Source organism: Oncorhynchus mykiss, chromosome 26 (genome assembly GCF_013265735.2).
Source record: "Oncorhynchus mykiss isolate Arlee chromosome 26, USDA_OmykA_1.1, whole genome shotgun sequence".
In the NCBI taxonomy this organism is placed as follows: Eukaryota; Metazoa; Chordata; class Actinopteri; order Salmoniformes; family Salmonidae; genus Oncorhynchus; species Oncorhynchus mykiss.
Window position 1 is genome coordinate 48,969,493 of NC_048590.1, and position 15,076 is coordinate 48,984,568.

The 15,076-nt window shown below is 42.9% G+C and overlaps 1 protein-coding gene across 2 annotated transcripts in view; it reads right to left on the minus strand.

The window, feature by feature from the left end:
* The window catches only part of LOC110527003 (E3 SUMO-protein ligase PIAS1-like), a 109,634-nt gene that overhangs the window by 32,451 nt on the left and 62,107 nt on the right, over positions 1-15,076 (minus strand). For both annotated transcript variants that reach the window (XM_036963709.1, XM_036963708.1), the window contains exons 3-4: positions 9,904-9,988; positions 8,497-8,544 (exon numbers count right to left, since the gene is read on the minus strand). In XM_036963709.1, coding sequence (XP_036819604.1) covers positions 8,497-8,544; positions 9,904-9,988 — 133 coding nt within the window. The remainder of the gene's footprint in view (positions 1-8,496; positions 8,545-9,903; positions 9,989-15,076) is intronic.

The window sequence follows — 15,076 nt, forward strand, 5'->3', positions numbered from 1 at the left end:
TGGGCTGGTAGTTTATAGTAACATGGTTGTGTTGTGTTCGTGGTTGGGCTGGTAGTTTATAGTAACATGGTTGTGTTGTGTTCGTAGTTGGGCTGGTAGTTTATAGTAACATGTTTATGTTGTGTGGTTATAAACATGGTTGTGTTCGTGGTTGGGCTGGTAGTTTATAGTAACGTGTTTATGTTGTGTGGTTATAAACATGGTTGTGTTCGTGGTTGGGCTGGTAGTTGATAGTAACGTGTTTATGTTGTGTTCGTGGTTGGGCTGGTAGTTTATAGTAACATGGTTTTGTTGTGTTCGTGGTGGGGCTGGTAGTTTATAGTAACATGGTTGTGTTGTGTTCGTGGTAGGGCTGGTAGTTTATAGTAACATGGTTGTGTTGTGTTCGTGGTTGGGCTGGTAGTTTATAGTAACATGGTTGTGTTGTGTTCGTGGTTGGGCTGGTAGTTTATAGTAACATGGTTTTGTTGTGTTTGTGGTTGGGCTGGTAGTTTATAGTAACATGGTTGTGTTGTGTGGTTATAAACATGGTTGTGTTCGTGGTGGGGCTGGTAGTTTATAGTAACATGGTTGTGTTGTGTTCGTGGTGGGGCTGGTAGTTTATAGTAACATGTTTATGTTGTGTGGTTATAAACATGGTTGTGTTCGTGGTTGGGCTGGTAGTTTATAGTAACATGTTTATGTTGTGTGGTTATAAACATGGTTGTGTTCGTGGTGGGGCTGGTAGTTTATAGTAACATGTTTATGTTGTGTGGTTATAAACATGGTTGTGTTCGTGGTTGGGCTGGTAGTTTATAGTAACATGTTTATGTTGTGTGGTTATAAACATGGTTGTGTTCGTGGTTGGGCTGGTAGTTTATAGTAACATGGTTATGTTGTGTGGTTATAAACATGGTTGTGTTGTGTTCGTGGTGGGGCTGGTAGTTTATAGTAACATGGTTGTGTTGTGTTCGTGGTGGGGCTGGTAGTTTATAGTAACATGTTTATGTTGTGTGGTTATAAACATGGTTGTGTTCGTGGTGGGGCTGGTAGTTTATAGTAACGTGTTTATGTTGTGTGGTTATAAACATGGTTGTGTTCGTGGTTGGGCTGGTAGTTTATAGTAACGTGTTTATGTTGTGTGGTTATAAACATGGTTTTGTTGTGTTCGTGGTTGGGCTGGTAGTTTATAGTAACGTGTTTATGTTGTGTGGTTATAAACATGGTTGTGTTGTGTTCTTGGTTGGGCTGGTAGTTTATAGTAACATGTTTATGTTGTGTGGTTATAAACATGGTTGTGTTCGTGGTTGGGCTGGTAGTTTATAGTAACATGTTTATGTTGTGTGGTTATAAACATGGTTGTGTTCGTGGTTGGGCTGGTAGTTTATAGTAACGTGTTTATGTTGTGTGGTTATAAACATGGTTGTGTTCGTGGTTGGGCTGGTAGTTTATAGTAACGTGTTTATGTTGTGTGGTTATAAACATGTTTGTGTTCGTGGTGGGGCTGGTAGTTTATAGTAACATGTTTATGTTGTGTGGTTATAAACATGGTTGTGTTGTGTTCGTGGTGGGGCTGGTAGTTTATAGTAAAGTGTTTATGTTGTGTGGTTATAAACATGGTTGTGTTGTGTTCGTGGTGGGGCTGGTAGTTTATAGTAACATGTTTATGTTGTGTGGTTATAAACATGTTTGTGTTCGTGGTGGGGCTGGTAGTTTATAGTAACATGTTTATGTTGTGTGGTTATAAACATGGTTGTGTTGTGTTCGTGGTGGGGCTGGTAGTTTATAGTAACGTGTTTATGTTGTGTGGTTATAAACATGGTTGTGTTGTGTTCGTGGTGGGGCTGGTAGTTTATAGTAACATGTTTATGTTGTGTGGTTATAAACATGGTTTTGTTGTGTTCGTGGTTGGGCTGGTAGTTTATAGTAACATGTTTATGTTGTGTGGTTATAAACATGGTTGTGTTCGTGGTGGGGCTGGTAGTTTATAGTAACATGGTTGTGTTGTGTTCGTGGTGGGGCTGGTAGTTTATAGTAACGTGTTTATGTTGTGTGGTTATAAACATGGTTGTGTTCGTGGTTGGGCTGGTAGTTTATAGTAACATGTTTATGTTGTGTGGTTATAAACATGGTTGTGTTCGTGGTGGGGCTGGTAGTTTATAGTAACATGGTTGTGTTGTGTTCGTGGTGGGGCTGGTAGTTTATAGTAACGTGGTTATGTTGTGTGGTTATAAACATGGTTGTGTTGTGTTCGTGGTTGGGCTGGTAGTTTATAGTAACGTGTTTATGTTGTGTGGTTATAAACATGGTTTTGTTGTGTTCGTGGTGGGGCTGGTAGTTTATAGTAGCGTGTTTATGTTGTGTGGTTATAAACATGGTTGTGTTCGTGGTGGGGCTGGTAGTTTATAGTAACGTGTTTATGTTGTGAGGTTATAAACATGGTTTTGTTGTGTTCGTGGTTGGGCTGGTAGTTTATATGTTCTGACAGGACGACAAGGCCTGTTGTACTGAAAGACTATGTCTGAATTGGAAAGAAATGTGGAGGGTCACTTCCTATTGTTTGGAAGTCGATATCGTAACCATAGAAACAGATACAAAGTGCTTTGTTTTATAATGATATTTAAATTGCGCTTCACACAGTTGCTGTAATCCATATCACTTTCATTTACACCGTGGTAATTCATTAACGCTTAGTCTTCAGTGGCCTAACTTTATTTTCACAGAAGATATATAAATCATTTGGCTTAGTAATTGTCTGTAATTAAAATGTGTTGTTGTCTAAATCATTGTATTTGACATTTACAGTCTAATCATTATATTTCAGTTGTAGGCTGTGTCATATTCTTTAATTCATGTTTTTCACATTTCCATTTTGTGGTTCGTGATAGGATGTTATGTCATTTGGGTGGGAGTCTGTCTAGTATAAATCATGGTAACAGTCACTTCCTCTGTCTAGTATAAAGCATGGTAACATCTATATCCTCTGTCTAGTATAAAGCATGGTAACATCTATATCCTCTGTCTAGTATAAAGCATGGTAACATCTATATCCTCTGTCTAGTATAAAGCATGGTAACAGCTATATCCTCTGTCAAGTATAAATCATGGTAACAGTCACTTCCTCTGTCTAGTATAAATCATGGTAACAGTCACTTCCTCTGTCTAGTATAAATCATGGTAACAGTCACTTCCTCTGTCTAGTATAAATCATGGTAACAGTCATTTCCTCTGTCTAGTATAAATCATGATAACAGTCACTTCCTCTGTCTAGTATAAATCATGGTAACAGTAATTTCCTCTGTCTAGTATAAATCATGGTAACAGTCACTTCCTCTGTCTAGTATAAATCATGGTAACAGTCACTTCCTCTGTCTAGTATAAAGCATGGTAACAGTCATTTCCTCTGTCTAGTATAAATCATGATAACAGTCACTTCCTCTGTCTAGTATAAATCATGGTAACAGTAATTTCCTCTGTCTAGTATAAATCATGGTAACAGTCATTTCCTCTGTCTAGTATAAATCATGGTAACAGTCATTTCCTCTGTCTAGTATAAATCATGGTAACAGCCATTTCATCTGTCTAGTATAAATCATGGTAACAGTCACTTCCTCTGTCTAGTATAAATCATGGTAACAGTCACTTCCTCTGTCTAGTATAAAGCATGGTAACATCTATATCCTCTGTCTAGTATAAAGCATGGTAACATCTATATCCTCTGTCTAGTATAAAGCATGGTAACAGTCATATCCTATGTCTAGGATAAAGCATGGTAACAGCTATATCCTCTGTCTAGTATAAAGCATGGTAACAGTCACTTCCTCTGTCTAGTATAAATCATGGTAACAGCCACTTCCTCTGTCTAGTATAAATCATGGTAACAGTCACTTCCTCTGTCTAGTATAAATCATGGTAACAGTCACTTCCTCTGTCTAGTATAAAGCATGGTAACAGCCACTTCCTCTGTCTAGTATAAATCATGGTAACAGTCACTTCCTCTGTCTAGTATAAATCATGGTAACAGTCACTTCCTCTGTCTAGGATAAAGCATGGTAACAGCTATATCCTCTGTCTAGTATAAATCATGGTAACAGTCACTTCCTCTGTCTAGTATAAATCATGGTAACAGTCACTTCCTCTGTCTAGTATAAAGCATGGTAACAGTCACTTCCTCTGTCTAGTATAAATCATGGTAACAGCCACTTCCTCTGTCTAGTATAAATCATGGTAACAGTCACTTCCTCTGTCTAGTATAAATCATGGTAACAGTCACTTCCTCTGTCTAGTATAAAGCATGGTAACAGCCACTTCCTCTGTCTAGTATAAATCATGGTAACAGTCACTTCCTCTGTCTAGTATAAATCATGGTAACAGTCACTTCCTCTGTCTAGGATAAAGCATGGTAACAGCTATATCCTCTGTCTAGTATAAATCATGGTAACAGTCACTTCCTCTGTCTAGTATAAATCATGGTAACAGTCACTTCCTCTGTCTAGTATAAAGCATGGTAACAGCCACTTCCTCTGTCTAGTATAAATCATGGTAACAGTCACTTCCTCTGTCTAGTATAAATCATGGTAACAGTCACTTCCTCTGTCTAGGATAAAGCATGGTAACAGCTATATCCTCTGTCTAGTATAAATCATGGTAACAGTCACTTCCTCTGTCTAGTATAAAGCATGGTAACAGTCACTTCCTCTGTCTAGTATAAATCATGGTAACAGCCACTTCCTCTGTCTAGTATAAATCATGGTAACAGTCACTTCCTCTGTCTAGTATAAATCATGGCAACAGTCACTTCCTCTGTCTAGTATAAAGCATGGTAACAGCCACTTCCTCTGTCTAGTATAAATCATGGTAACAGTCACTTCCTCTGTCTAGTATAAATCATGGTAACAGTCACTTCCTCTGTCTAGTATAAAGCATGGTAACAGCCACTTCCTCTGTCTAGTATAAAGCATGGTAACAGTCACTTCCTCTGTCTAGTATAAATCATGGTAACAGTCACTTCCTCTGTCTAGTATAAATCATGGTAACAGTCATTTCCTCTGTCTAGTATAAATCATGATAACAGTCACTTCCTCTGTCTAGTATAAATCATGGTAACAGTAATTTCCTCTGTCTAGTATAAATCATGGTAACAGTCATTTCCTCTGTCTAGTATAAATCATGGTAACAGTCATTTCCTCTGTCTAGTATAAATCATGGTAACAGCCATTTCCTCTGTCTAGTATAAATCATGGTAACAGTCACTTCCTCTGTCTAGTATAAATCATGGTAACAGTCACTTCCTCTGTCTAGTATAAATAATGGTAACAGTCATTTCCTCTGTCTAGTATAAATCATGGTAACAGCCATTTCCTCTGTCTAGTATAAATCATGGTAACAGTCACTTCCTCTGTCTAGTATCTAGCTGGCTTGACATGGTAACATGTATTGATCTGGACCTACATAGTGGTTGTAGTATAGTGGGAGGATATATATTAATCAGGACCTACATAGTGGTTGTAGTATAGTGGGAGGATATATATTGATCAGGACCTACATAGTGGTTGTAGTATAGTGGGAGGATATATATTGATCAGGACCTACATAGTGGTTGTAGTATAGTGGGAGGATATATATTGATCAGTATATATATTAATCAGGACCTACATAGTGGTTGTAGTATAGTGGGAGGATATATATTGATCAGGACCTACATAGTGGTTGTAGTATAGTGGGAGGATATATATTGATCAGGACCTACATAGTGGTTGTAGTATAGTGGGAGGATATATATTGATCTGGACCTACATAGTGGTTGTAGTATAGTGGGAGGATATATATTGATCAGGACCTACATAGTGGTTGTAGTATAGTGGGAGGATATATATTGATCAGGACCTACATAGTGGTTGTAGTATAGTGGGAGGATATATATAGATCAGGACCTACATAGTGGTTGTAGTATAGTGGGAGGATATATATTGATCAGGACCTACATAGTGGTTGTAGTATAGTGGGAGGATATATATTGATCAGGACCTACATAGTGGTTGTAGTATAGTGGGAGGATATATATTGATCAGGACCTACATAGTGGTTGTAGTATAGTGGGAGGATATATATTGATCAGGACCTACATAGTGGTTGTAGTATAGTGGGAGGATATATATTGATCAGGACCTACATAGTGGTTGTAGTATAGTGGGAGGATATATATTGATCAGTACCTACATAGTGGTTGTAGTATAGTGGGGGGATATATATTGATCAGGACCTACATAGTGGTTGTAGTATAATGGGAGGATATATATTGATCAGGATATATATTGATCAGGACCTACATAGTGGTTGTAGTATAGTGGGAGGATATATATTGATCAGGACCTACATAGTGGTTGTAGTATAGTGGGAGGATATATATTGATCAGGACCTACATAGTGGTTGTAGTATAGTGGGAGGATATATATTGATCAGGACCTACATAGTGGTTGTAGTATAGTGGGAGGATATATATTGATCAGGACCTACATAGTGGTTGTAGTATAGTGGGAGGATATATATTGATCAGGACCTACATAGTGGTTATAGCATAGTGGGAGGATATATATTGATCAGGATATATATTGATCAGGACCTACATAGTGGTTGTAGTATAGTGGGGGGATATATATTGATCTGGACCTACATAGTGGTTGTAGTATAGTGGGAGGATATATATTGATCAGGACCTACATAGTGGTTGTAGTATAGTGGGAGGATATATATTGATCAGGACCTACATAGTGGTTGTAGTATAGTGGGAGGATATATATTGATCAGGACCTACATAGTGGTTGTAATATAGTGGGAGGATATATATTGATCAGCACCTACATAGTGGTTGTAGTATAGTGGGAGGATATATATAGATCAGGACCTACATAGTGGTTGTAGTATAGTGGGAGGATATATATTGATCAGGACCTACATAGTGGTTGTAGTATAGTGGGAGGATATATATAGATCAGGACCTACATAGTGGTTGTAGTATAGTGGGAGGATATATATTGATCAGGACCTACATAGTGGTTGTAGTATAGTGGGAGGATATATATTGATCAGGATATATATTGATCTGGACCTACATAGTGGTTGTAGTATAGTGGGAGGATATATATTGATCAGGACCTACATAGTGGTTGTAGTATAGTGGGAGGATATATATTGATCTGGACCTACATAGTGGATGTAGTATAGTGGGAGGATATATATTGATCAGTATATATATTGATCAGGACCTACATAGTGGTTGTAGTATAGTGGGAGGATATATATTGATCAGGACCTACATAGTGGTTGTAGTATAGTGGGAGGATATATATTGATCAGTATATATATTGATCAGGACCTACATAGTGGTTGTAGTATAGTGGGAGGATATATATTGATCAGGACCTACATAGTGGTTGTAGTATAGTGGGAGGATATATATTGATCAGGATATATATTGATCAGGACCTACATAGTGGTTGTAGTATAGTGGGAGGATATATATTGATCTGGACCTACATAGTGGTTGTAGTATAGTGGGAGGATATATATTGATCTGGACCTACATAGTGGTTGTAGTATAGTGGGAGGATATATATTGATCAGGATATATATTGATCTGGACCTACATAGTGGTTGTAGTATAGTGGGAGGATATATATTGATCAGGACCTACATAGTGGTTGTAGTATAGTGGGAGGATATATATTGATCAGGATATATATTGATCTGGACCTACATAGTGGTTGTAGTATAGTGGGAGGATATATATTGATCAGGATATATATTGATCTGGACCTACATAGTGGTTGTAGTATAGTGGGAGGATATATATTGATCAGGACCTACATAGTGGTTGTAGTATAGTGGGAGGATATATATTGATCTGGACCTACATAGTGGTTGTAGTATAGTGGGAGGATATATATTGATCAGGATATATATTGATCTGGACCTACATAGTGGTTGTAGTATAGTGGGAGGATATATATTGATCAGGACCTACATAGTGGTTGTAGTATAGGGGGAGGATATATATTGATCAGGATATATATTGATCAGGACCTACATAGTGGTTGTAGTATAGTGGGAGGATATATATTGATCAGGACCTACATAGTGGTTGTTGTATAGTGGGAGGATATATATTGATCAGGACCTACATAGTGGTTGTAGTATAGTGGGAGGATATATATTGATCAGGACCTACATAGTGGTTGTAGTATAGTGGGAGGATATATATTGATCAGGACCTACATAGTGGTTGTAGTATAGTGGGAGGATATATATTGATCAGGACCTACATAGTGGTTGTAGTATAGTGGGAGGATATATATTGATCAGGACCTACATAGTGGTTGTAGTATAGTGGGAGGATATATATTGATCAGGACCTACATAGTGGTTGTAGTATAGTGGGAGGATATATATTGATCAGGACCTACATAGTGGTTAATAGAATCCTACTAGAAGTAGAACAATGAGTTCTATCAACTGACCGTAATTGAACTTGTACTGTGAAGTCACATTTGGTCCCCGAGATGTCCCTGAAAAACACAGATGGACATTAAAGGGTTAGTAGGGTACATGGTAGGGTAGAGGGTAGGTAGGGTACGTTGGTAAGGTAGAGGGTAGGTAGGGTACGTTGGTAAGGTAGAGGGTAGGTAGGGTACATGGTAGGGTAGAGGGTTGGTAGGGTACATGGTGGGGTAGAGGGTTGGTAGTGTAGAGGGTTGGTAGGGTACATGGTGGAGTAGAGGGTTGGTAGGGTACATTGGTAATATAGAGTATGTTGGTAGGGTAGAGGGTTGGTAGGGTACATGGTAGGGTAGAGGGTTGGTAGGGTACATGGTGGGGTAGAGGGTTGGTAGGGTACATTGGTAGGGTAGAGGGTTGGTAGGGTACATGGTAGTATAGGGTACATGGTAGTAAAGTGTATTTGGTAGGGTAGAGGGTAGATAGGGTACGTTGGTAGGGTACATGGTAGTATAGGTTACATGGTAGGGTAGAGGGTAGGTAGGGTACGTTGGTAGGGTACATGGTAGGATAGAGGGTGGGTAAGGTACGTTGGTAGGGTATATGGTAAAGTGTATATGGTTGGGTAGAGGGTAGGTAGGGTATGTTGGTAGGGTCCGTGGTAGTATAGGTACATGGTAGGATAGAGGGTAGGTAGGGTCCGTTGGTAGGGTAGAGGGTAGGTAGGGTACGTTGGTAGGGTAGAGGATAGGTTGTGTAGGGGATAGGGCACATGGTAGTATAGGGCTCATGGTAGGGTAGAGGGTAGGTAGGGTACATGGTAGGGTAGAGGGTAGGTAGGGTACATGGTAGTATAGAGTACATGGTAGGGTAGAAGGTAGGTAGGGTAGAGGGTAGGTAGGGTAGGTGATAGGGTACATGGTAGTATAGGGTCCATGGTAGGGTAGGTAGGGTACGTTGGTAAGGTAGAGGGTAGGTATGGTAGGTAGGGTACGTTGGTAGGGTAGAGGGTAGGTAGGGTACGTTGGTAGTATAGGGTACATGGTAGGGTAGACGGTAGGTAGGCTACGTTGGTAGGATAGAGGATAGGTAGGGTACATTGGTAGGGTAGAGGGTAGGCAGGGTACATTGGTAGGGTACATGGTAGGGTAGAGGGTAGGCAGGGTACATTGGTAGGATGCATGGTAGTATAGGGTACATTGTAGGGTAGAGGGTAGGTAGGGTACCTTGATAGGGTACATGGTAGTATAGGGTACATGGCAGAGTAGAGGGTAGGCAGGGTACATGGTAGTATAGGGTACACGGTAGGGTAGAGGGTAGGTAGGGTCCGTTGGTAGGGTACATGGTAGTATAGGATACATGGCAGGGTAGAGGGTAGGCAGGGTATGTTGGTAGGGTACATGGTAGAGCAGAGGGTTTGAGTGTCTTACATTGAGCTGCTAATCTGTTGGACTTGCTGCGGCGTTAGTGCGAACGCAAAACACGTTTCCTGAAACCGCTGGCTGTTGTCCGATGCTGCAGAAAGAGAGAGAGACAGAGAGAAACACAGAGGGAGAGAGAGAGAGAACGAGAGAGAGCGAGAGAGAGAGCGAGCGAGTGAGAGAGAGAGTGAGAGAGAGAGTGAGACGGAGACAGAGAGCGAGAGAGCGAGAGAGGAGGTACTGGTTAGTGATAAGTGAGGGGAACTGTAGAGGACAGTGAACAATCAGAAGAACAATCTGGCCTTTATGGCCATGTACTCTTATAACCTCCACCCGGCACAGCCAGAAGAGGACTGGCCACCCCTCAGAGCCTGGTTCTTCTCTAGGTTTCTTCCTAGATTCCTGTCTTTCTAGGGAGTTTTTCCTAGCCACCGTGCTTCTACATCTGCGTGGCTTGCTGCTTGAGGTTTTAGCCTGGGTTTCTGTACAAGCACCTTGTGACATCAGCAGACGTAAAAGGGTCTTTTTAAATACATTTGATTGATTGATTGAACAGAGGCTTAGTCCCTTTTCAGTGAGAGGTCTGTTCACTCAACCGATCAGACCATACAGGGTCCTCTACCCACAACAGGGATGGTTGTTCTTCACACCAGTTATCCTCCAGACAGACTTCTCAAAACAAAACTGGCTACCAGGAACGCTCTGAGAAAAGGACGGGTGTGCTATCTTGTCATCGATGCCAGTAGAAATGGGGGCTTCAGCAATACGGAACGTGTAATATAGTCAATTGGTAGGGTGACGGTGCAGTTTGAACCTCGCACGGGCAGAGATCCTAAGAAAAACACAGATCAAAAGACCGTTTTGTCTCGTCGTCATTCACCTCCTCAACAAACTGGGTCCTTGTACAGCCTTGGGCTTGGTGGAGTGGTGTAGTGCAACAGTGGGGCGCTGAAGTGCTGCCTGGGGGGGGCTTACGGAGTGGGAGAAACAGCCCTGTATGAAGACAGACTGGGGGGGGGTAGTACGGTCCCAGCCTGTAGTTCAGCTGTAAACCGTCTTTGTGCTGACAGAGTTGTGAGACCGATGATGTCACTGTAGATGACCGCACAAAGGACTTGTCATGTGTGTGTCTCTGGTGAGCGGGTGTGTGTGTGTGTCTGGTGAGCGTGTGTGTGTGTCTGGTGAGTGTGTGTGTGTCTGGTAAGCGTGTGTGTGTGTGTCTGGTGAGCGTGTGTATGTGTGTCTGGTGAGCGTGTGTGTCTGGTGAGCGTGTGTGTGTGTGTGTGTTCAGCCCTTCCTAACTGATCCTTGCGGGATGGACCAACAGAACGTCTTGGCCAGAGAGCTGCTCATCTCCTCACATCACAGGAGCTGAAAGCTGCTCATCCAAATCAGAAACATGTGGTTGGTGGGAGCAGCATACACCTGACGATAAGACCTTTTATGTTGAAGGAGGTTGAAATGGATTTACTGTCAAAGGGAGGCTACCTGTCCATTAACGTCCCCTGATGATTTCCAGTGTGATAGAACATGTGTGTTCACAATGTTACCTGACTGGACCGGAAGCAACCATATCAAAGACTTCACTGAGTTACACTTCATATAAAGAAATCAGTCAATTGAAATACATTCATTCAGGCTATAATCCATGGATTTGACATGACTGGCAATATCAGATATGAATCTGTTGGTCACAGATACCTTTAAAATAATAATAATAATAATAATAATAATAATGGAAGTAGTTGCGTGGATCAGAACCAGTCAGCATCTGGTGTGACCACCATTTGTCTCTTGCATCGTGACATCTCCTTCGCAGTTGATCAGGCTGCTGATTGTGGCCTGTGGAATGTTGTCCCACTCCTCCTCAATGGCTGTGCGAAGTAGCTGGATATTGTACACGCTGTCGTACACGTGGATACAGAGCATCCCAAAAATGCTCAATGGGTGTCACATCTGGTGAGTATGCAGGCCATGGAAGAACTGGGACATTTTCAGCTTCCAGGAATTGTGTACAGATCTTTGCGACATGGGGCCGTGCATTATCATGCTGAAACGTGAGGTGATGGAGGAGAATGAATAGTACGAAAATGGGCCTCAGGATCTCATCTCGCTATCTCTGTGCATTAAAACGGCTATTGATAAAATGCAATTGTGTTCGTTGTCCGTAGCTCATGCCTGCCCCATTCCATAACCCCACCATGGGGCACTCTGTTGACATCAGCAAACTGCTCACCCCCACGACGCCATACACGCGGTCTGCGGTTCTGACGTACTGTCAACTTCTCTTAAGAAGTTGGAGGTGGCTTATATTAGAGAAATGAACATTCAATTGTCTGGCAACAGCTCTGGTGAACATTCCTGCAGTCAGCATGCCAAATACACGCTCCCTCAAAACACGAGACATCTGTGGCATTGTGACACTGCACATTTTAGAGTGGCCTTTTGTCCCCGGGCACAAGGTGCACCTGTGTAATGATCATGCTGTTTAATCAGCTTCTTGATAGGCCACACCTGTCAGGTGGATGGATTATCTTGAAATGCTCACTATTAAACAAATTTGTGCACAACATTAGATAGAAATAAGCTTTTTGAGCGTATGGAACATTTCTGGGATCTTTTATTTCAGCTCATGAAACGTGACCAACACGTTTATATTTTTGTTCAGTGTAGTTACCTGATTGGCTGGACAGGGTAAAGCAGATCGTTCAGGGCCAATCACACGGAAAGGCATCAGGCTGCAACTATACTGACAACAGCTTAACTGGCTTCCTTTTGATTTGACACACACACACACACACACACACACACACACACACACACACACACACACACACACACACACACACACCCCCACACACACACACCCTCACACACACCCCCACCCCCACACACACCCTCACACACACACACACCCACACACACGGTAAATGATCACAGAGTAATATGAGGGAACTCTCTTGACGGTGGTAATTACTTTCCGTTTAGGATGATGGGGGCGGGGAGGGGAGAGGGACCAACCAAGAAGAACCCCCCCCCCCCCCCCACGAGACGATTCCCAAGGCCCAACCACCAGGTTCCCTAACTCATCTGCATTAACTGAGAACAATCTGTTTTTCACCGCCTGTCTGTCTGTCAAAATGGGTCTGTGGTTCTCTTTCCACCACCTGGGGTGCAATTAGAGATGAGAAGGGGTGTGAGGTGGATTTACCACAGCCCCCAGTCTGCTACAATACTAGATGGTAGAAAGAATACAAACATCCATGTGATCCTAGAGTGCAGCAGTTGGTTCCTAACAATGGTCTTCTTCCTCCCGGGCGCCCAGGCTATAAATAGACTGTTATTCTCTCTTCCCGCTCGCTCTCTCTCTCTTTCCCTCACCCCCCCCGCTCAATCTTCAGCATCTGATTTGTTCCAGCCATTGGCTGCAGAGTGGAGGGATCTGTGAGGGGGGTGTTTCTACGTTACTGGTGGAAAGGCAAAGGGTTAACACACACACACACACACACCTCCATCTATCAGATCTATACTGGACGGCTGCTTCTGACAGCAAAGCATGGCAAACACTGTTCCTAGATCAGCTCTTATGGTAAAAGTAGTGTGGGCTCACATCTGTACCTTTTCTTTCTGGGGTGAATGTGTTCTGGAGTCAGTACTGGCTTAGAGGAGGAGATGAGAGGGAACTGTATGCTAGGGAGAATCTGTTCTGGAGTCAGTACTGGCTAAGAGGAGGAGATGAGAGGGAACTATATGCTAGGGAGAATCTGTTCTGGAGTCAGTACTGGATAAGAGGAGGAGATGAGAGGGAACTATATGCTAGGGAGAATCTGTTCTGGAGTCAGTACTGGCTAAGAGGAGGAGATGAGAGGGAACTATATGCTAGGGAGAATCTGTTCTGGAGTCAGTACTGGCTAAGAGGAGGAGATGAGAGGGAACTGTATGCTAGGGAGAATCTGTTCTGGAGTCAGTACTGGATAAGAGGAGGAGATGAGAGGGAACTATATGCTAGGGAGAATGAGAGCCGCTCTAGTCTTCAGTGGAGCAAAGACCAGCTGGAGTCTATTAGCTAGTCAGTGGCATCATCCCATTGTTTTATACATTACAATACACACACGCGCGCTCACACTGACACAGACACACGAGATCTGGTACTAATCACTCACAGAAAGGAGCCAAAATGGTTTAGCTCCTCTCACTGTCACCCACGGTAACAGACCGCTCCGTTCAGCTCCACAATGGTAACAGACCGCTCCGTTCAGCTCCACCACGGTAACAGACCGCTCCGTTCAGCTCCACCATGGTAACAGACCGCTCCGTTCAGCTCCACCACGGTAACAGAACGCTCCGTTCAGCTCCACCACGGTAACAGACCGCTCCGTTCAGCTTCACCACGGTAACAGACCGCTCCGTTCAGCTCCACCACGGTAACAGACCGCTCCGTTCAGCTCCACCATGGTAACAGGTAACCATGGATGCCATACCAACCCCCCCCCCCCCCCCAACAACTGAACCTTCCAGACTAATCGACTTCCCTTTCCCCAACAGCCATAATGACCCTTTATTGTCCCTATACTGAGAGACCTGTGCAGCCATCCTCTCTACTCTACACAGTAGCAATTAACACATTCCAGAGCTCTTGCTGCAGCCACACACACACACTCACTCACACTCACACTCCTGCTGCATGCTTCTGGTATTAGTTCAGAGTGGTGGCTGTTCCCAGCCTGGCAGCCATCACTGCTATGTGAGGTGATGTATGGAGAACACATTGAAGAGGAGTGGGCTTGGAGGAGAGATGCTGTGTGTGTGTGTGAGGTGATGTACGGAGAACACATTGAAGAGGAGTGGGCTTGGAGGAGAGATGCTGTGTGTGTGTGTGAGGTGATGTATGGAGAACACTTTGAAGAGGAGTGGGCTTGGAGGAGAGACGCTGTAGTGAGGGGGGGGGGGGGGGGGGGGGGGTTCGGGTTGTGTGTAGTGAGGGGGCGGGGGGTCGGGTTGTGTGTAGTGAGGGGGGGGGGGGGGTCGGGTTGTGTGTAGTGAGGTCAGGTGTTGTTTTGTCTACTGAGTGAAGAGGTGGTTTGCGTTGAGGGATTGGGTGTGTATTGACTAGTGAGAAGATTGTGATGGGTCAATTTGTTTCTGTGTGTGTGTGTGTGTGTGTGTGTGTGTGTGTGTGTGT